The sequence below is a fragment of the Carassius carassius genome, chromosome 9 (genome assembly GCF_963082965.1).
Source record: "Carassius carassius chromosome 9, fCarCar2.1, whole genome shotgun sequence".
Taxonomy (NCBI): Eukaryota; Metazoa; Chordata; class Actinopteri; order Cypriniformes; family Cyprinidae; genus Carassius; species Carassius carassius.
Window position 1 is genome coordinate 34,285,924 of NC_081763.1, and position 21,571 is coordinate 34,307,494.

The following is a 21,571-nucleotide window of genomic DNA, read 5'->3' on the forward strand; positions in this document are numbered from 1 at the left end:
CTGAGGTGCTAAACCATTCAGGGCTTTATAGGTAATAAGCAATATTTTAAAATCTATACGATGCTTGATAGGGAGCCAGTGCAGTGTTGACAGGACCGGGCTAATATGGTCATACTTCCTGGTTCTAGTAAGAACTCTTGCTGCTGCATTTTGGACTAGCTGTAGTTTGTTTACTAAGCGTGCAGAACAACCACCCAATAAAGCATTACAATAATCTAACCTTGAGGTCATAAATGCATGGATTAACATTTCTGCATTTGACATTGAGAGCATAGGCCGTAATTTAGATATATTATTGAGATGGAAAAATGCAGTTTTTCAAATGCTAGAAACGTGGCTTTCTAAGGAAAGATTGCGATCAAATAGCACACCTAGGTTCCTAACTGATGACGAAGAATTGACAGAGCAACCATCAAGTCTTAGACAGTGTTCTAGGTTATTACAAGCAGAGTTTTTAGGTCCTATAATTAACACCTCTGTTTTTTCAGAATTTAGCAGTAAGAAATTACTTGTCATCCAGTTTTTTATATCGACTAAGCAATCCATTAGTTTTTCAAATTGGTGTGTTTCACCGGGCTGCGAAGAAATATAGAGTTGAGTATCATCAGCATAACAGTGAAAGCTAGCACCATGTTTCCTGATGATATCTCCCAAGGGTAACATATAGAGCGTGAAGAGTAGCGGCCCTAGTACTGAGCCTTGAGGTACTCCATACTGCACTTGTGATCGATAGGATACATCTTCATTCACTGCTACGAACTGATGGCGGTCATATAAGTACAATTTAAACCATGCTAATGCACTTCCACTGATGCCAACAAAGTGTTCAAGTCTATGCAAAAGAATTTTGTGGTCAATTGTGTCAAACGCAGCACTAAGATCCAATAAAACTAATAGAGAGATACACCCACGATCAGATGATAAGAGCAGATCATTTGTAACTCTAAGGAGAGCAGTCTCAGTACTATGATACGATCTAAATCCTGACTGGAAATCCTCACATATACCAGTTTTCTCTAAGAAGGAATATAATTGTGAGGATACCACCTTTTCTAGTATCTTGGACAGAAAAGGGAGATTCGAGATTGGTCTATAATTAACTAGTTCTTTGGGGTCAAGCTGTGGTTTTTTGATGAGAGGCTTAATAACAACCAGTTTGAAGGAATGAGTGGAACTGTTCCTCAGGAGGTCTATAGTGCACTGTCTGATGTGATACTGTAGCTGACGGCTGAATGGTTGCAATTTTATCTCTAATAGTATCGATTTTAGAAGTAAAGTAGTTCATAAAGTCATTACTGCTGTGATGTTGGGAAATGTCAACACTTGTTGAGGCTTTATTTTTCGTTAATTTAGCCACTGTATTGAATAAATACCTGGGGTTATGTTTGTTTTCTTCTAAAAGAGAAGACAAGTAATCGGATCTAGCAGTTTTTAATGCTTTTCTGTAGGATATGTTACTTTCCCGCCAAGCAATACGAAATACCTCTAGTTTTGTTTTCCTCCAGCTGCGCTCCATTTTTCGGGCTGCTCTCTTTAGGGTGCGAGTATGCTCATTATACCATGGTGTCAAACTGTTTTCCTTAACCTTCCTTAAGCGTAAAGGAGCAACTGTATTTAAAGTGCTAGAAAAGAGAGAGTCCATAGTTTCTGTTACATCATCAAGTTCTGAGGTTTTGGATATGCTAAGGAATTTGGATACATCAGGAAGATAACTTAAAAAGCAGTCTTTTGTGTTAGAAGTGATGGTTCTTCCATACTTGTTACAAGAAGTAGGATTTACAATTTTGGCTATATGAAGTTTGCACAGAACTAAATAATGATCTGAGATATCATCACTTAGCTGAATAATTTCAACACCATCAACATCAATTCCATGTGACAGTATTAAATCTAGAGTATGATTTCGACAATGGGTAGGTCCTGAAACGTGTTGTCTAACACCAATATAGTTCAGAATGTCTATAAATGCTGATCCCAATGCATCGTTTTCATTATCAACATGGATATTAAAATCACCAACTATTAAGACTTTATCTGCAGCCAGAACTAACTCGGATGTAAAATCACCAAACTCTTTAATAAAGTCTGTATGGTGCCCTGGTGGCCTGTATACAGTAGCCAGTACAAACATAACAGAGGATTTATCATTAACATTTGTTTCTCTGGATAATGTTATATGAAGCACCATTACTTCAAACGAGTTATACTTGAAGCCTGCTCTCTGAGAGATCCTGAAAACGTTGTTATAAATTGAAGCAACACCTCCACCTTTGCCTTTTAGACGCAGCTCATGTTTATAACAGTAATCTTGGGGGGTGGACTCATTTAAAATAATGTAATCATCAGGTTTTAGCCAGGTTTCTGTCAAACAGAGTACATCTATATTATGATCAGTGATCATATTATTTACAAAAAGTGTTTTCGTAGAAAGGGATCTGATATTCAATAAGCCAAGCTTTATCATTGGTTTATCCATATTGCTTCTGTTTTTTATTTGTTGAACCTCAATTAAATTGTTAATCTTAACTTGGTTTGGACGTTTTTTGTTTTTTCTAGTTCGGGGAACAGACACAGTCTCTATAGTGTGATATCTAGGTGAAAAAGTCTCTATGTGCTGAGAATTAACTGACCTATATGACGGGAGGCGGCTAGCAGACGGTCGGTTTAGCCAGTCTGTCTGCTTCCTGACCTGGGCCCCAGTTAGTCAAGTATAAACACGAAGACTATTTGCCAAATTTCTAGAGAGAAGAGTGGCGCCACCCCAGGAGGGATGAAGACCATCTCTTTTAAGCAGGTCAGGTCTGCCCCAAAAGCTTGTCCAATTGTCTATGAAACCTATGTTATTCTGTGGGCACCACTTAGACATCCAGCCATTGAGTGATGACAATCTGCTATGCATCTCATCACCACGGTAAGCAGGGAGGGAACCAGAGCATATTACAGTGTCTGACATCGTGCTTGCAAGTTCACACACCTCTTTAATGTTATTTTAAGTGATCTCCGACTGGCGAAGTCGAACATCATTAGCGCCGGCATGAATAACAATCTTACTGTATTTACATTTAGCATTAGCCAGCACATTTAAATTTGCCAAGATGTCAGGCGCTCTGGCTCCCGGTAAACATTTGACTATGGTGGCTGGTGTCTCTATATTCACGTTCCGTACAATAGAATCACCAATAACTAGAGCACTTTCATCAGGTTTCTCAGTGGGTGCATCACTGAGTGGGGAGAACCTGTTTAATGTTTTGATCGGAACAGAAGAGCGGTGTTTTGACCCACAACTACGCTGCCTCACCGTCACCCAGTTGCCCTGCTGCAAGGGCTCTGTTTCGGGAACCGAACAATGTACAGGAATCCCTGAGCTAGACGCATCCAAAGCCATATCTAGAGCCCTAACATTCTTACTGTCCTCTACAACTGGTTCATCTACTCCTGACAACACCCCCAAGGTGGCGTGAGTTTCGAACCCCCTTTATCCGGAACCGACACTCAGACCGAACCGATGACGTGTCCACACAAACCGAGGCCTCGTTTGTCATCAGTCACGTGATTTCCATGTTATCAACACAAGCCTCGAATCGCGGCTTCATCTGGCACGCCCCTTTTTTAAAATCAGGTCAATAAATACTTGTAATGTCACAGCCGTGACTAAGTTTTCTAATAAGTAGGAATATCTGGAGGAGTATCATCTGAACTGAAATCTGTTGCTGTGAAGATGGAGTTTGTTAAAGAGGAGAGTGAAGAGGACATCAGTGAACTAGAAACCTGCAGAATAAAACATGAGGAACATGGAGGTTGCTGTTTATTCTTCATTCATATTCAATTACAGTTTGTGGTACAGCAAGCTAACAAAGATGTAACCGGGTGCTGCAGATCCTTAATAAGTTTTACATTTCTTAATAAAAATAAGTGCAAAAAAATGTCTTAAATCCACCTTTCAAAGGACTTAAATTTTTTTTTTTTTTTTTTGCAAATGTGAAAAGGTCAGTTCATTCATATATCATTATCTACAATAGTCGGTGATTTAGAGTTTTTGCATAGAAGATAATGGAGGCATGGTTCAATTTCATGTATATGCATGAAAATAATCCATTGTAGCTCATGTATCATTCATTGTTTGTAACCAAACAGTCTTCAGCCATCATTAACTTCCATAGAAGAAAAATAAAATGAAATTCTACATTTACATTTGATAATTTAGCAGATGCTTTTGTCCATAGTGACTTACAAATGAGAACAATAGAAGCAATCAGACCAACGAGAGAACAACAACAGTGTACAAGCATACAAGTCTCAGTTAGTCTAGCACAGAACCCGTAGCTGTGTTTGTTTTTCCTTTTTCTTTTTTTCCTAGTATTAGGAACTACCAGCAGTTCTGTCTTAGCAAGGTTGAGCTGAAGGTCATTTATCCAGCAAGAAATGTCACTCAGACAGGCTGCAATCTGAGCTGCAGCTGTCGGATCATCTGGTTGGAATGAGAAGGAGAGTTGAGTGTCATCAGCGAAGCAGTGATAGGAAAAGCCATGCTTCTGAATGACAGATCCTAATGATGTCATGTAGATGGAGAAGAGAAGTGGTCCAAGCACTGAGCCTTGAGGAACCCCAGTAGTGACGTGACATACTCACAGCCAAGTATGGTGACCCATACTCGGAATTTGTGCTCTACTTTTAACCCATCCAAAGTGCACACACACACAGCAGTGAACACACACACACCATGAACACACACCCTGAGCAGTGGGCAGCCATTTATGCTGCGGCGCCCGGGGAGCAGTTGGGGGTACAGTGCCTTGCTCAAGGGCACCTCAGTCGTGGTATTGAAGGTGGAGTAGGGCTGGATGATTATGGCCTAAAATCAAAACCTCGATTGATTGAACATTTTACCTCGATTACGATTAATGAACGATTATTTTGTTTCTGTTTTGTTTTTTTGCCCTCATAGTTCACTGACAAGGTTTGTACTGTAAGCAGGGCCTTAGCTGGGGTTTACCGGGCCCCGGTGCAGGTTGTATCAGTGGGCCCTGTTTGAAAGTGTTTAAATTGTATGTTTGTTCTGTTTATTTGTTTGTACTAATTACAGTGTTTAAGTTTTTTCAAGTTTGTAAGTGTCCAGTTAAAGAAAAAGAATAATTAAATGTAAAATAGCACTGTAAAAATTAAACATACAGTCAAACCAAAATTTATTCAGACACCTTCAACATTTCTCACATTATCAGTTTATTTGCTATAGTTTAGAAAATGGTAATAAAATATGGTAAGAACTCAAGAGTTCAAATTCATCTTGATAATATCAGATAACTTTGATAAAAAGATATGTAATGGATTACAATCAAACAAAACTTCAGACAACAGGCAATACTTTGTTGGCCAATTACGAAGCAATGATTAATTGTTAAGTCTGTGGTGTGAAAAGGTTGCATTAGCATTTCCGCAAAGGAGAGCTCAGTTCAGTGTTACCATCTGTGAGACGCGGCTCTCTCTCTCGTGCGCACCGAGCACAGCGCGTGAGTAACCAGCTGCTAAGTTCAGCTTTTCCCATTCTTGTGTTTGAATGCTTTAAAGTTTTTTGAATGGTTAAATTGGCAAGTGGCAAGGCTTAATAACAAGTGAAAATGATACACTTTCGTGTTAACACACACAAACGTTCTGTCAACTGTCCTGAGCGTCTTTTTAGACTGGCCTCAGCCAGACGGTTGAGATCGACTAGTAAAGGTGGGATATTTTTTCCTATTGAAAGCGCGATCTGACATCATAGCTCACTATCGGCAGTTATTTTATCTATGTTCGTAAAATTTCTTATAGATTATTGCTCATTGTAAGAGATAAATAAAGATCAAATAAAGATAAATTACCAGAGTACCAGTATGTAACCGAAATGACTCAAACCAGACAAATTAAAGAGTCGATCAGGGCTGTATTTGAAACACGAGCCAAATTCCTCAGGAAGTCATAAAACATTCTGTGCCACAAGTCCCAAGCAAGATGAGCAACCAACTTGTTCACACAATAGCTTTCAACATTAAAACCCCTAGAACAATTTTTAAAATTTCAGTTCGAAGGAGAGAAATTTGGTGTCAAATTTGTTGTTCGTAATGGAAATGCAACGCTGAACATCACATGTAAACCCATGAGAGTTAAACACTTTCATTGACTTCCCCCCACCTACCAGAACCAGACTGAAATTCCTAAAGGGGAAGGGGGCTTTGAACCTCTTGTCTCCACAGAAGTCTTTGTCAAGAGAATGGCAAATAAACTGTCTTTTGTACATGTATATGGACCAGAATGAACTCAAAAAGACTTATAAATGAATCAGTCCATCGCTTCACTCCATATTCATTTATATGTGACCCACACATTTGACTATCATGTTATAATCACTTATTGTGTATGTCTTTTAATAACTATGGGATAACTTAAGGATTCATAATCATGTTTGGTATGTTTGTGATGGAAACTGCTTGCTTGAAATAGTCCTGACAATCAAATATTTGTCAAATGTATAGGGCTGTGACGGTGGCTGATTTTTACCACCGCGGTAGTCATGGACCAACAACCGCCGGTGGCGCGGTGTTTGAAAAAAAAAAAAAAATATATATATATATATATATATATTAGTGTCAAAATTTGCTCATTAACCAAGGCGATAATTTTTTTCCAGTTTAACATATTCAAATTATTTTACGTAGGGGCAGGGATGGCCACCCACTCACAACTGCTGCTTCTGTCACTTTTTCTCATGACAAGAAGTGAATTTATTCAGTCGCAGACTCGCAGAATGACTGAACAGGAAACTTTTCAGACACGCGCTCCACTTCACTTTATTATCAGGTGCAAGTTAAGCGAGCGCGGACGGTCCTGTGCTCAAAGGCGGTGCGTGCTTCCTTTGTGCATATCCTTTCATATCAAACTGCGAAATAAACTATATGCAAGCAGTGTCGTGGTCAGTTAATTCATGGAATTACCAAAAAAGGTGATTAAAGCTGACTTAAACTGTGCATGCATGTAATATATTATATATATATTATATACAGGATATATTTATATGTATGCACGTCTAGAAATCAGCCCAGCACTGTCTCACTCATCTAACACAACCTATTTAACTCGTCAGTTCATGTTTATTTGAGCACTTCTGTCAGTGAACGCCGCCTGCAAAACACTAAAATAAATATCAAAGAAATAATGTTTATTTAGGCTACAAGAAAGTAGCCTAAATAAGAAAGTTAAATACACCCTGTCTAACGGACGCGAGCAATGCAGCGCAACAAAATACTCATTATAATCAGTGATGCTACACTGGATGTAGCACAACATGACATGATAAATCCCCGTCCGGTCTGTGATGTAGGCTACTGACACAGACTTCAAATGTCCTGTATAGATACTAGACAGACTAAACCTGTCGCAACGCGGTTGTGTTGCGTCCGGTTAACTTTTCCACCACCAAGCAAGCTCAGTAACTCCTCATCTGTCCGCGCTCTCTTTGAAATAGGAATCGTTGCCATATTTCTTGTTACCATCTTTTATTTGTAATATAATGCAACTGAACTGAACGTACCGCATTACTGCCTGATGAACGTTTCTGTGAACTCGTTCATTCTGGTGTCTGTGAACGCCACACTCTCTCAGTTTAACTTCGTTCAGTAGGATGCCAGATTTCTATAAAGCCTTCCAGGCGAAAACCCACCTAAAACCCACCGTAAACCGGCCTTAATATGCTCAGATCCCATATTTTGAGGGACAATTCTTTCCAGCAGACTGTTCTCAATTGTGAAGCCTACACCGTTCACTTTGTTCTTCTTCAGACTTGCCTTGCCAGGAGAAGGGGAAATCTTTCTCCCTGATGGTCCCAAAACCCATGAGCCTGGTCTCCTGAAGATGTATAGTTGCATCCTCTGTAGTTTCTTGTTGATAACTGCCACCTTTTGTGCTTCACTTATGGCTCATTTCCATCAAGGGAACGGTGCAGTATAGTATGATTCGGTACAGTAAACCTTGATCTGGCTTGCGTTTCCACTGCCAACAGTACACTTACTTGATAGGTGTGGGGTATGCTGGAAAGTAGCGATCAATATCATTCTTGCGCGAAGAAGAATGAACAAAAGGTGCTAATATACACTCACAATGTGATATAATACTAGCAAAAAAGTTATAATCCTAAACTTTAACTGCATACCAAAGTCCCAGATAGCCAGACAACGTAAAAAAATATAAATAAATATAAAAAATATTTGTGTTTGGGATGCTGTGAGCACGGAGACTGATACCGTAAGTTTGAAAGCGTTTAGAAAAAATGATTAATATGAATAAACAGTGCTAATAAACGGCTGCTGAGGTAGTATTCTCAAGTGAAGCGAGTTGAGGCTTGGACCCGGAAACAGTGCTTCTTACGTCATCACTTAACAACCGAATAGTGGTCCGTTCAGCATTTGGCACAATTGGCGTGTTAATTTTGTGCCCTGGTCTGTGTTTTGGGAACACAAACATCTGTCTCAGCTCGTTTCTTCATTTTCATGTGAAGGGCTAGGCTATATAGCCAAAAATATAATCATGATTTTTTTTCCCCATGTCATATAATAATCAACATACCCAAATAATCAATGTTTTTTTCTGTAGATATTGCATTATATATTGAAGCACAGCTGTTGCATCTGGACTTTGACGATCCTGTTTTGTTAGCGCTGGTGTATCGTCCCCCTCACCTAGTAAAAGATTTCATAAGTGAATTCACTGCTTTTATGGGTGAATGTATAACCAATTACAGCAATATTCTTCTGCTAGGAGACTTTAATATTCATGTGTGCGGTCAGTCAAAACCTCTAACAATGGCATTTTTAAATCTCATGGTACAGTGGGTGAAAGATCTGACACATACTCATGGACATACTTTGCACATTCCTGTACTGTTGTCTATGTCCTTTCCCCCATCAATGTCACACATTACTACATTACTACTACACAATGGACTCGTTCCTTTTCTCCCAGTTTCCGTGATGAATTCAATAACTTTAATGAGGTGTCTCTTTCCCTGGAATCACCCTTACACGACTTGGATGCTGAAGAACTTCTTTGTCACAGTGTCTGGGTTGTGTTCCCTGGGTTTCCACTAGGTGTCCTCAGTTCCCACGGTGTTTATCATATTATCACTTCCTGTCTCCTTATTTGGTCACCTTCCTCCTTGTTTAGTTAATTGATTGTTCCCCACCTGTCTCCTGTTTCCCCATTATCCTTTTGTGTATATAACCCGGTCTGTCTTAGTATGTGTCACGGAGTCGTTGTTTATTCATGTCCGTCAGTTCGTGCCCTTGCCTTGTCTTCTTGTTTAGTTTGGATATTCTGGTTCTGACCCTGCCTGGACTGTTTAACCCTGTGGATTACCCTTTAATAAATGACTTACCTGCTAATTGGTTCCCTCTCCTGTGTTATCTGTAACACCCAACGTGACATAACGACTCCGTCCTGCTCCGCCCTGGGGAACTCTGGCCTCGACCACAAGGTTGTGGTGGTCTTCTGCTCCGCCCTGGGGGGCTTCCGCTCTGACCACACGGACGTGGTGGTCTTCTGCTCCGCCCTGGGGGGCTTCTGCTCTGACCACACGGACATGGTGGTCTTCTGCTCCGCCCTGGGGGGCGCTTGCCCTGACTACACGGTTGTGGTGGTATTCCGCTCCGCCCTGGAGGACTCTGGCCTTGACCACAAGGGTGTGGTGGTCTTCTGCTCCGCCCTGGGGGGCTTCATGTTGTTTTTTCCTTTTGTTTTTGTGTTAATGTCTGTCCCTGTTCCTTTCTGTTAGTCTGGCCCTCCGTCCCTCCCCCTGAACCTCCTCCGGTCCTCCTCCCTCCTGGTCTTTCTGTGTTGTGTTTACATTCTGGTGCCTGTTCCCCATGTTTTTCTTTTCTGGCCCTCCGTCCCTCCCCCTGAGCCTCCACCTGTCCGCCTCCCTCCTGGTCTCTGTTTTGTGTCTGTCTTGGAGCGTCTGGGAGCCGCTCCGTAGAAGGGGGGTACTGTCACAGTGTCTGGGTTGTGTTCCCTGGGTTTCCACTAGGTGTCCTCAGTTCCCACGGTGTTTATCATATTATCACTTCCTGTCTCCTTATTTGGTCACCTTCCTCCTTGTTTAGTTAATTGATTGTTCCCCACCTGTCTCCTGTTTCCCCATTATCCTTTTGTGTATATAACCCGGTCTGTCTTAGTATGTGTCACGGAGTCGTTGTTTATTCATGTCCGTCAGTTCGTGCCCTTGCCTTGTCTTCTTGTTTAGTTTGGATATTCTGGTTCTGACCCTGCCTGGACTGTTTAACCCTGTGGATTACCCTTTAATAAATGACTTACCTGCTAATTGGTTCCCTCTCCTGTGTTATCTGTAACACCCAACGTGACATTCTTAGTCTTTTTAACACTGTATGCTCTGAGGTTTTAAATACCATTGCTCCTTTAAAAACTAAACACCTAAGACTGGACCATGGCTAAATGATACCATTCGGTCTCTGTGGCGAGCATGTAGAAGAGCTGAATGCAAATGGAAAAGTTACAAGCTACAAATCTCTTATGAAATGCTGAAAAACTCTCAGTGTGTGGCAAGAAGTGGTCAGGTAGGGGAGGGGACCCACCAAAAGTGGATATACATCGACTACGCCACCCGGAATATACCGGGACATAACATCCCTACGAAAGGGCACACAGGTTCGTGGCCAACAGCCAGGGTGAGCATGGAAACAGAGATAGTATAAAACATTTCCAATTTATTTATGTAAAACTGTAATGGTTCAAACATTGTTTTTTTTTTGGATACAATATAAAACATGCCTAATACACAAGTCTACCAGTTACAAAATGACCAGGAGGAGAAAAATGATCAGCAGGGGCCTTTTGGATTATCACCTCACACCATACCACAAACCACTCAATTGTGAAAGCAATACAATTGGCCAAACACCACACTACCCCAAGTGGACAAATTAAAAGTATAAAACCTCCGCTTTAAAAGTTCCTACTCATAAATCACATAATTAACTGGTATAAACTAAGACATTCATATCACAACAGTTAAACTGTTACACAACAAACACTAAAAACAAAGCAGCAGTGTAGTCATACTGATTTACATTCGTCTTCAACCAAGGTACTGGAAACCCCTGGAGGTGTAGTTACACATGCTGAACAGAACACAAAGATGACCTACATAAACACATGACAACCTCCCATCATACATACCGAGAGAGAATTCCAATGTAGCAAAACGCATGGTTGCTTACCACACAAGACCACGGCTGCTAGCATGCTGATGAACAAAAGACAACAATAAAACCCCTTTATAAAAAGCAAATCCTTTTCTCAGAATTGGGAAAATAACCTGAAAAAGGCCTACTTGCGACACCAACAGGGAGATGCAACAAAACCCTATCCTTTATCCATGACTTTCCACAATGATCTAGTACCCAGGATGATGCATCTTGAGTAATCATACGATTCCCTTTTTAATAGGATCAATCCCAACACTGATAGGTTCATTGGATTTAAACCATTTTAACCAATGACGAAGGAGTAGGAACACTGATAAGTTCCCAGGCTGGCATGACGTCAACCAATCATATCTGGGCTAATACTTTACCCTGCTACAAGTGCTTTTCAGAAAGCTATGATATCTTCTAAATCAAAGTACTTTTCTAATTTAATTTTAAAATATTATCATAGTTCAAAATCCTTATTCTCTGTGTTAAATTCTGCTCTAAATCCTCCTGTAGATGTGTTTTCAAATCCCTCAGTATCATTATGTGAAGGTTTCTCAAGGTTTTTCTGTGAGAAGATCACCTCTCTAAGATCTCAGCTACAACCATCTGCTGATGTCTCACCTGAACTGGGCTGTTCTTCAGCCATTTGGAGTGCGTTTGACCCACTACCTGTATCTCTTCTGTCTCTCAGAGAAACTGCTGATCATTTGAAACCTTCCTTCTGCTCTCTTGATGTTCTTTCTCCCCGTATTGTGAAACAAATTTTTGAATCAGTTGGAACATGTTTGGTGTCTTTTCTAAATAAATGCTTGAGCACAGGGACTATCCCCGACATACTAAAACAAGCTACTGTTACACCTCTCCTTAAGAATCCGTCACTTGATGATAGGTCGAAATCTCTATCTCGGCACTTCCTTTTATTACAAAAATATTGGAGAAAATGGTTCTCTATCAACTCCAGTCTTTCCTTAACTCAAATCAAATTCATGAAACTTTTCCAGTCTGCTCAGCACTCAGTCTGCTTTATTAAGGGTTTCTAATGATATACTGTTAGCGACTGACGCTGGTGACTCTGTGATCCTAATACTGTTAGACTTAACCTCAACATTTGATACAATTGATCATTAAACTCTCTTATCCCGACTAGAATTTTATGTGGGCACCCAGGGAACTGTCCTTATTTGGTTTAGATATAAACTATCTATCTAACAAATAGAAGTTTTTCTGTCAAACTTGGTAATTTTTTTTCCCTCACCAACCCGACTCTCTTGTGGAGTGCCACAGGGGTCTATTCTCGCACCCATTCTTTTCTCTCTGTATTAAATTCCTCTGTGCTCCATTTTCAGAAACCATGATGTATCATTTAATTACTATGCAGATGATACACAAATTTATATGCCTCTGAAACACAACAAAGATTCTGCTCTGAAATCTCTTTTTGCATGCCTAGAGGAAGTAAACATGTGGTTTTCTCAAAACTTTTTATTTCTGAATTAATCCAAAACCGAGGTTATAGTCTTTGGCCCCCATGACAACTTTAATTGGAGTAACATTGATCTGGATTACCTTTCTCCAACTTCATCTTGCACTAAGAACTTAGGTGTTCTCTGGGACCGAGCTATTTGTCCGAGCTTCTCTGGCCACATAATCCCACACGAAACCTCAGGTCTGGTGATCAGAGACTTTTGGCTGTCCCCAGATCACGGCTAAAGAAAAGAGGAGACAGAGCCTTTGCGATTGCCGGGCCTAGGCTGTGGAATAGCCTTCCGGCTTACATCCGAACGGCTCAATCTCTAACTGTTTTTAAATCTTATAAAACCTACTTTTTTCTTTAGCTTTTAATTCATTGAGACATCATTTCATGAAAGTGTTTTTTTTTTATCTTGTGTATTGTTTAGCACTTTGGTCAGCCCTGCTTTCTGTTTTTAAATGTGCTATATAAATAAATACAAACTTGAAACTTGAAACTGTGAATTTCTTTGGCGATGATAACCGTGGTGTGAAATATCTGATGTGGTGACATCAAAAGGCAATCTCATGTTTGTCAGACATTACATTTTTTTTTTTTTGTTGCAGGTCTAACATTTTAGATCAGATTTGATCATTATCTATCCTGACAGAACTTCTACATTCTCACTTTATTATTATTATATTTTTCATAGTCCAGAAAAAAAAAGAAAAAAAAAAACTTTACAGCTTTCAGTAGACTGTCTGCAGTGATGAAAAGAAAATACTGTATGTAACACGAGATAAAATTTAAATTTTCAGTATTCATCAAACCCAGTTCGGTAACGCTGGTCAGACTGGAGCTGCATGAGTTTTAATCTGATGGCAGCAAAGGTTTTTATTGCAACAAGCTGCTTAAACAGTTGAGGTCTGACCCTACCCAATCTTCTTAACACCCAAAGATAGAATAACACATTTCTACAATAAACTACACACAATTTATTAATGTGTAGTTGAATTGTAGTTAAATGTTATATTTTTATAGTTCCAATATTTACACAATCACACGTGCCTTTTTGTTATTTGATTTACACATGAAGTGTACAGCACAAACAGTCTTAGTCAAATATGGGTCTGGATGGTAAAATAAAATAAAATATCACTTGATTGCTACGGTTCAGTACTCTTCTATGGTTTGACCACATTGACTAGATATTTTTTTTTACAGCAGTTTCATTTCTACTATTTAGTTTATGTTTTATTAGTTTATGTTAACTACAACACAAACAAGTGGAGGATGTTTGGCCAATCGCCTTTATTCATGAACTGTCTTAAGTAGATGATTTTAACATTGAATTTGCATGGTAAGTTTTACATAATACACTTTATACATGACTTTTTTTGCATTTTCTTTTTCAACTGGGGGATGCCATCCACCCGCATTCCCCCTCAATTGGAGACCTATGAAAATAGCTATTTTCTATGTAAATGTGTAGTAAAAAATGATTCCTGTGATGTGCAGCTGTATTTTCAGCATCATTACTCCAGACTTCAGTGTCACATGATCTTCAGAAATCATCCTAATATGATGATTTACTGCTCGAGCCACATTTCTGATTATTATCAATGTTGAAAACAATTGTGCTGCACAATGTTTTTGTGTACATTAATACATTTGAGTATCTTGGGGGGGGGGGATGCTTCAAGCATTATACAAAAATATTAAGACAGTATGAAGAGAGAGAGACGGTGAGAGAAAATTCACCAAATCAGTTCCTTCTTGTGTATTTTGTGTATTATGATCATTGATCATAATTATGATCAAAATTTTTTTTATTTATTATTATGATCAAATACCTTCACCGTGAAAAGTAAATATCTTGCAATTAACAGTTAGCTAGCAATAGCTCACATGCATCAGCTACTGTAACTAAAGAATCACCAACCACACAATTACTGCCTACAAGTAAAGTTACATGCAGAATATTCTCAATGTGTCTTGCTTTTCTCCTGGACCATGAGAGCATTTACAGCAAAACTGTCCTCTTCATCAAACAAACCTGAGAATTACTGTTCAATCACTCTCTTTAGGAAGCGAGGAAGAGGGAGAAAGAATTAGGGAGACTGTGAGAGAAAGGGGAAATAAGAGGAGGCTTGGAACACTTCCGAAGTTGGATGCTGCACTGAATAGGACAAATCCAGGCGGGTTGCTGCCCGTGTAAGACTTGATCCAGTCCTGAAACGGAGAGACTCTGGCGAACACAGTGGGATATTTGGGGTCAGCACATTGCATACCAAAACTCACAACGCCAGACTGAATCCACAGGGAACTTTTCTTGCTGGCCATTGGACCTCCAGAGTCTCCCTGCATTTACAAACATTCAGCATTTATATCTCTGATAGTATACAGTCAACAACTGTTAAAGACACAAGTATGCAATAGTGTAGCCCAAGGGTAAAGGTAGGCTGGCTGTCTATCCGTCAAAATGTTTTATTTTTTTCCTGCAGCGACAAACATACATTTTACAATCATTTGCAGTGCAAGCGCTGAGCATTTTTCTCTTCTGAAGTAAACACAAAACTAATTAGGACATGGAGTATTCCTATTTTAGTTGCATTATTGAAGTGCAGTATAGACATGTACACATCTTAATCACACTATTACCATAATGTAGAACTATTTGCCACATTGTGCGGCAGGATACATACGGCAGTTTGACGGCAAAACAAAAGAGCAAGGCTTCAAGCAAGAAGGCACGTTTTTATCTGTCGTCGTCTGTTTGAACGTATAGCATGACATATAATTAACTACACTTGAAGGTTTTGTAAAATTAAAAAAGAAACACCCAAAACTGTATAGTACCGAAGATTAACTGTATGTTGATATCTGAAACTGACCCTTTGCAAGAACCCTCCCTCCTTAGTTACTGTTGCTATGTCCGACAGGCCATGCCGCTATTAGTGCTATTAGTATGTTTCCTTTAAACTAAAAGTAGGAAAGTAAGCTTTTAGTTAACTTATTATTTACTTCTCAGCAATATAGTTTAAAATATATTTAAGTAAACTTGTCTTATACTTACAAAAATTGTAAATATATTTGAGCTATACTCCTAGAATCTGTGTTTTCATTATTATATGGTAGAGGGCGCTAGTACACATCCTCTGCACAGAATTTCCAAGAAAAAAAAACACAGGTGAAGAAGAAGAAGAAACAACAGATACTAACACATGTAACATGATCATCTGACATGAAACGGCATCAAAACTGTAACGTTATGGAATAAAACGATGAAGAAGTAGTAATTACAGTCAAGCTTTGGGGTGTTGATCGACTCCATCTACATTTTGATTATCATTCTGAATCCAATTCATAGTCTTTTTAAAGCTTTTTGTTCAAAATGTTGTCTTTTATTTTTTATGAAATTTACCCACATTAAAGTGTTCAAAAAAAGAACGCATGAAGCTAGATCCAAATGTTTTTGTTCACATCAGATACCCTCTTCTTTCTTTGGATGTTTTGTATGTTCAGATATTCATATAACAAAATATATACAAATTAAAACCTACATACTTCCAGAAAATAAATACACTTTGATATTTGTGTACTTGATACGTAAAGTATACTTAAAATATGCTTGAACTTTCCTTAAGTATACTTAATAAATTAAACGTGAAGTATACTACTTTTTGGTAAGGGACACTACACATCATGTTCCCACAAAGAGAAAAATACATCGCGGAGCAAAGAGGAAACTGACAACATGCCCACAGACAAGAGAGCAGGTTACTTCTGGTATGAAACAAAGTCTTAGCTTTCAAATTTTGTCATTGTTTAAAATAAATTCATACAATAAATACTGTTTTGTGGCTCTTTAATGTGTCATTTCAGATCTTTGTAGAGCCTCAGTTCAAGCGGCACATGAACCGATCGTCTTTTCATATATCCTTAAAGCTTGAAATAAACGAACATTAGAACGTTTTATATTTCAACCATGGAAAGATGTCAATACACAAGGTTTTTACAAGGTTTTACAAGGTAATAATACAAGGTTTTTAAGTTTAAGTCCATCGAAGTTACCCTACCCCCCTGTCCCATCTTATTGGTTTGTTGTACAAAATGTGTTATGATTGGTCAGATCCCCTGTTAATTAAGCTCTTTGTGAAGGGGGAACGTTGGATGGCGTTGCGTGGGAATGTGACGTGTGCCACTAATTGATCTTTGTACTATAACATATAAAACGGGAACTTGAAAGGAATATTCGAAAAGCAACTCATGTAAACACCATAATAATAATATTGTCTTATTCAGAATAAGGTAAATAATTTGATTACTGATACCCATGTGTGCTTGTGATTGGGTCTCAGGGAGTTTAAGTTGGGAATTTGATACAGCGCACATTTCTGGGACATTTTGGCTTCATTTTTCTACAGTGAAAGGAAGTGTTGATGCATTGTCTGTCTTTTTCAGTCTATTTGTAAAATGTAGCACTTATCACTGTCACTTTTTACTCAGCTGTCCAATCACAGTGGAGGAGGGGTGAGACAAATGCTACACAAGTCAACCATCACATCCAACAACTATTGAGAGTGAGGAGTCACGTGCCAATTTGGGTTGATTTGGGCGGGGTCTGAGCCGGTCGGCCATGATGGTAAGACACGCTATCGGTTGCCAGGGGCGACGCCTTCAGAACTTCACAGAGGCGCGACTAAACATTTCAGAGCTCTTTAATTTTTGCACATTTATTTTGTCGGCGGAACAGATCGAGACGGATCTACGAATACAAGAAAGAAAAGTAAGAAAGTAAAGCAATACAAAAAGATAAGGCTAAAGAAAGGGGACCTTACAGGAACAAGTTCACACCATGCGCAAAACGGTGTTTGAAAAAGCTCTCAGGCATCCAAAATATCGACCCATACGAGCTCCCTGCAGCGACACAGAGACCTGGACCATTTACCTCCACACACACGAACATTGTGTGTGGTCTTGTTTACGATGTAAGTCACCTTGCTATCACACATTTAACTACCCTAGCCAACCCAGAACTGGTTTGTCCACTTTGCAGCCCCCAACACAAAAACCTGGTACAATATGTGTCATTGGGTTAAAATCAAATTATAACGAAACATACACAGCTTTAGCCTACATCAAAACATGTTGGAAACGTTTGTGTACATTGAACATCCCGTTACAATTTAGTGTTTATGAAACAGTCGCAGTTATTTAAGTTACTTTGTCATTTTGGTCAAGAAGTGTCTGCTAAATGCAATGCGTAATTACAACATGCTAAAACGGATGTGAATAAACTTACTTTGGACAGTACAACGCTGTTTTCATCACCTGGAGGCTTGAGATGGACCCAGCCACAGCAGAAAGTCTCGTAACTTTCCAAAGACTTGCGGCTTTTAAACTCCTGCATTGTGTAGTAACTTACACCTAAAACTAGATAATTCATAATGTCCATATATGTGCGTGGAGGTATGGTCCAGGTCTCTGTCTTAGTAACACATTATCTTAGTAACACATTATTTCCATGGATTTTGCCCCCAAAGCGCTATAATGCACATCCAGCTGGGCATTTTCCAGAAGTGGTAATCAGTCTTATTTTTCGTATTTAGATTTGTCCTATCTATGTTTTTATAGACTTTAGAAACAGACTTTAGAAAAGTTATGAAAAGTCTTACAAAAAAAAAAAAAAAAAAAAATAGACAGAGTCGGGAAGGGCATAATTGACAAGCGTTTACTTTTGCGTGAGGGGGAGCTTGTCTGAAGTTTACAATCATTGGTGTACCCATGAGCCAATCACATGACGTTTGGTTATGAAGAGTGTTATGCGCCGGCTCAGCTGCCTAGAACTTCTGCAATAAACACAGGTGTGCTGTGAAAACAAAACCATCGAGCGAGTTTTGCTGCCTCTTTAACTTGATCCTCCATGAGAGCATCCAAGGGGGACACAATCACACTTATCGCCTTGCCGGACTTTGGCCTCCCCAGTTTCTTGCTGACGATCGGTAACAGTTGATAAAAAACTTTTCCCGAAACCTGTTGGGAGTAGGTGTGAAACAAACACTCTTCTTGTTCGGGCTTCAGTTGGCAAATGTCGGATTTATTCTCCACAACAGAGTGAATAGCATCCCGTTTCTCCATGTCTGCTGTCGTGTTCTATTTCCCTAACCTAAACTATGATCTTAAATTCAGCGCTTAGCTAACGTCTAGGTCACGGCTCTCAGCCCGTCCTCTGTTCGTTGATTGGCCGGCTGTTTTGAGGCCGGAGGAAAACTAGGAGATAGTTTGCTCTCTCAGACTGAGTACAGAAGTGAAATGAAATTGAGCGGAAGTACGAATTCTGATGTAGTCAGGCTAGTAAAGACAGGGCTTAATTATGAAATTAGACTGACAGTGTAAAGTTTGGAGGTGACAAAACTGGTGAGTAATGTTTTGCAAATTGATTGGGATTTAAAATGGTTTAAATGAATGAGTGATGTCTTACCTGACATGCACCTTTTCCTCCCTGATTTAACAATCCAGCACAAATCATATTGCTTGTGATGCTTATGTTGACCCCTCCATAAGCACTGGCACAGGCACTGTTATTCACAACTGGTATCATCACCTGCTGCAGTATGTCAGGAAGCTGAGTCCCTGTGACACAGATCAGAGGACACATTGCATAGCTTTTAAAGAAACCATTTCTAGGTAAACTTTCAAGGTTTACAGTAATGTATTGCATTCAGTTAACTGTCAATCAAATGCTCACTTACCATTAGGTTGCAGCAAACCCCATCCAGTGACCCAGCTCTCTGTCCCTCCACCAAACACACTCCCAGCCGCTGCCAGACAGACCGGCCTGATGTAATCAGAGAAAGTCACAGAGGAGGAGAGCTGGACCAGGGCTATATCATTGTCAACATTAGAAATGTTAAAGTTAGGATGGATGATGTTTCGACTTGCTGTCCTGTTTGTCTCATAAGGGTTTGAGCCAGATTGGTTCAGACGACCGAAGTACATCACAATGTAAGATGCATTGAACCTGTAAATAGAGAGGGTCTGCTTTAATCCCACTATTATCAATCTACAAATGTATATTAAGCTTTATTTAAGCTTTCAACATATACCACTGGAAGCAGTGCGCTGCAGTTAACACCCAGTCTTTATTGATGAGAGTCCCGCCACAGAAATGGCCTGCGTCCATGCCCTTATAGGAGAGATGAATGCTGACCTGCCACGGCCAAGCACCTGCCGTCGCATTCTCTCCTCCAACAATCTTGTTATTGAGAGGGGCTCGACCACATACTGATGAGAGAAAGACAGATTTCTCAGTGCCTCTCAGACACATCTATGAGCTTTGTTATCTTTATGACAACTTACCATCTAACTGGCAGAGAGAACCTGTGTGGAAAGACAAAGATAAAATAAACAGAGAGTAATCCAGACAGAGCTGATAAACTGGTTGGTGTAGTTCACCTGTTACATCAGTGCTGGTGGATAATAGCATGAAAACATGAGAAAAAAAATACATGTAAAATGATTTTATATTCACAAGGTGAATAAATTAACTAACCTAAATCAGTTTAGTTTAACATGCAGTGTGTTTGTGAATGAGATACCTCTTTTTCTCTATAGGTTTATTTATTAGTTTTAAAAACACACATACATATATATATATATGTACAAAACCAGTTTCAAGCATTTAACCGTAAGTCTTCAGATTCAAACGTTTTTACAGTCATGAGAAACATAAATTGTTAAGTGTGTTCTTAGGAATTAAATTGCTTGTCAGTTAATAAACAACTGAAACAAACATTATTAAATGGACATCTAATTTCATGTTAGTTTTTCTGTAAGCTCTCACCTGTTATGTAGAGAAGTGTGACTGCAGCAACACTCAAAGCGCTGTTGAACTTCATCATTATTGCACTGCTCAGTGATCTGACTGTTTCTTGACTGTCAGCTTTCTGATGAGAACCACTCCCTTTATCAAGAGTTCTCTGTCTCCGCCCCACCACTATGTTAATCTCACAGGCATCTTTTGTGGATGCGAGTCGAATGTTATTGACACTTTTTACTAAAGGCGATATCCTCCCCACAACTTTTGCCTTGGGAAAAACAGCATGTAGAAGCATGAACTATGCAGAAGAACAAAAAAGACATTCTTCATCATTTAATTCACACATGCATCGTGAAATACATTCAAGGCATGTACATTCTATCCACCATTCATCTCCATATTTAGCACCAGTATACGGAAATATGGATTAAACATATAAAACATTTCTGTAAATGTTACATTTCTGAAAAAAATTATAAAATCTATTTAATTTAATGTAATTATTATTATTATTTAAAGTTTCATAAATACTAACATCTGCTTCATGCTTGAAGTAGTGAAATTGTTTATAATTCACCTGTTTTCACTTAATTTGGATATTGTTATAAAAGAACATTGACTCATATGAAATCTAGAAACATCACAAGTTCATTATTTCATTCAGTATATTCATATGGGAACATAACAATATGCTGCAATGCAGTCAATGAGAAAATGTACATGATCACTGAACTTGAAAAAAAAAAAAAAAAAAAAACAACAACAAATGAAAGACCCAAGATCAGATGCTATGCATTGACATTGTGTTGCATGGTTTATGAGACAGCTGATGATGCTTTATCTAATCAGAGAAAAGGTCTGCATGTACCTTCCCCATTCTAAGCTACTTACAAAGGTATGACCAGAAATGTGAGAAAACCAGTATGTATAGTCAACCCTATACATAGGTATAATAGCAGAACAATCATACATCTTTAAAGATTCTTCTGTTAACAGCATTTTAGGTCTGGAGGCATGCAGAGACGTTAGAGATATCAACAGTGAACTACATTATGAAGTCAAGTT

At 39.1% G+C, this 21,571-nt stretch overlaps 1 protein-coding gene across 1 annotated transcript; it reads right to left on the reverse strand.

Annotated features, from left to right (window-relative positions):
* Window positions 1-14,516: 14,516 nt before the first annotated feature.
* Window positions 14,517-20,636, reverse strand: LOC132149711 (trypsin-1-like). Its single transcript, XM_059559121.1, has 6 exons — window positions 20,531-20,636; window positions 20,047-20,067; window positions 19,794-19,971; window positions 19,440-19,708; window positions 19,169-19,320; window positions 14,517-15,045 (listed from the first exon to the last, which is right to left on the reverse strand). Exons 1-6 carry the CDS (start codon window positions 20,586-20,588, stop codon window positions 14,755-14,757), a joined length of 969 nt encoding a protein of 322 aa, XP_059415104.1. The 5' UTR covers window positions 20,589-20,636; the 3' UTR covers window positions 14,517-14,754.
* Between the last annotated feature and the right edge of the window lie 935 nt (window positions 20,637-21,571).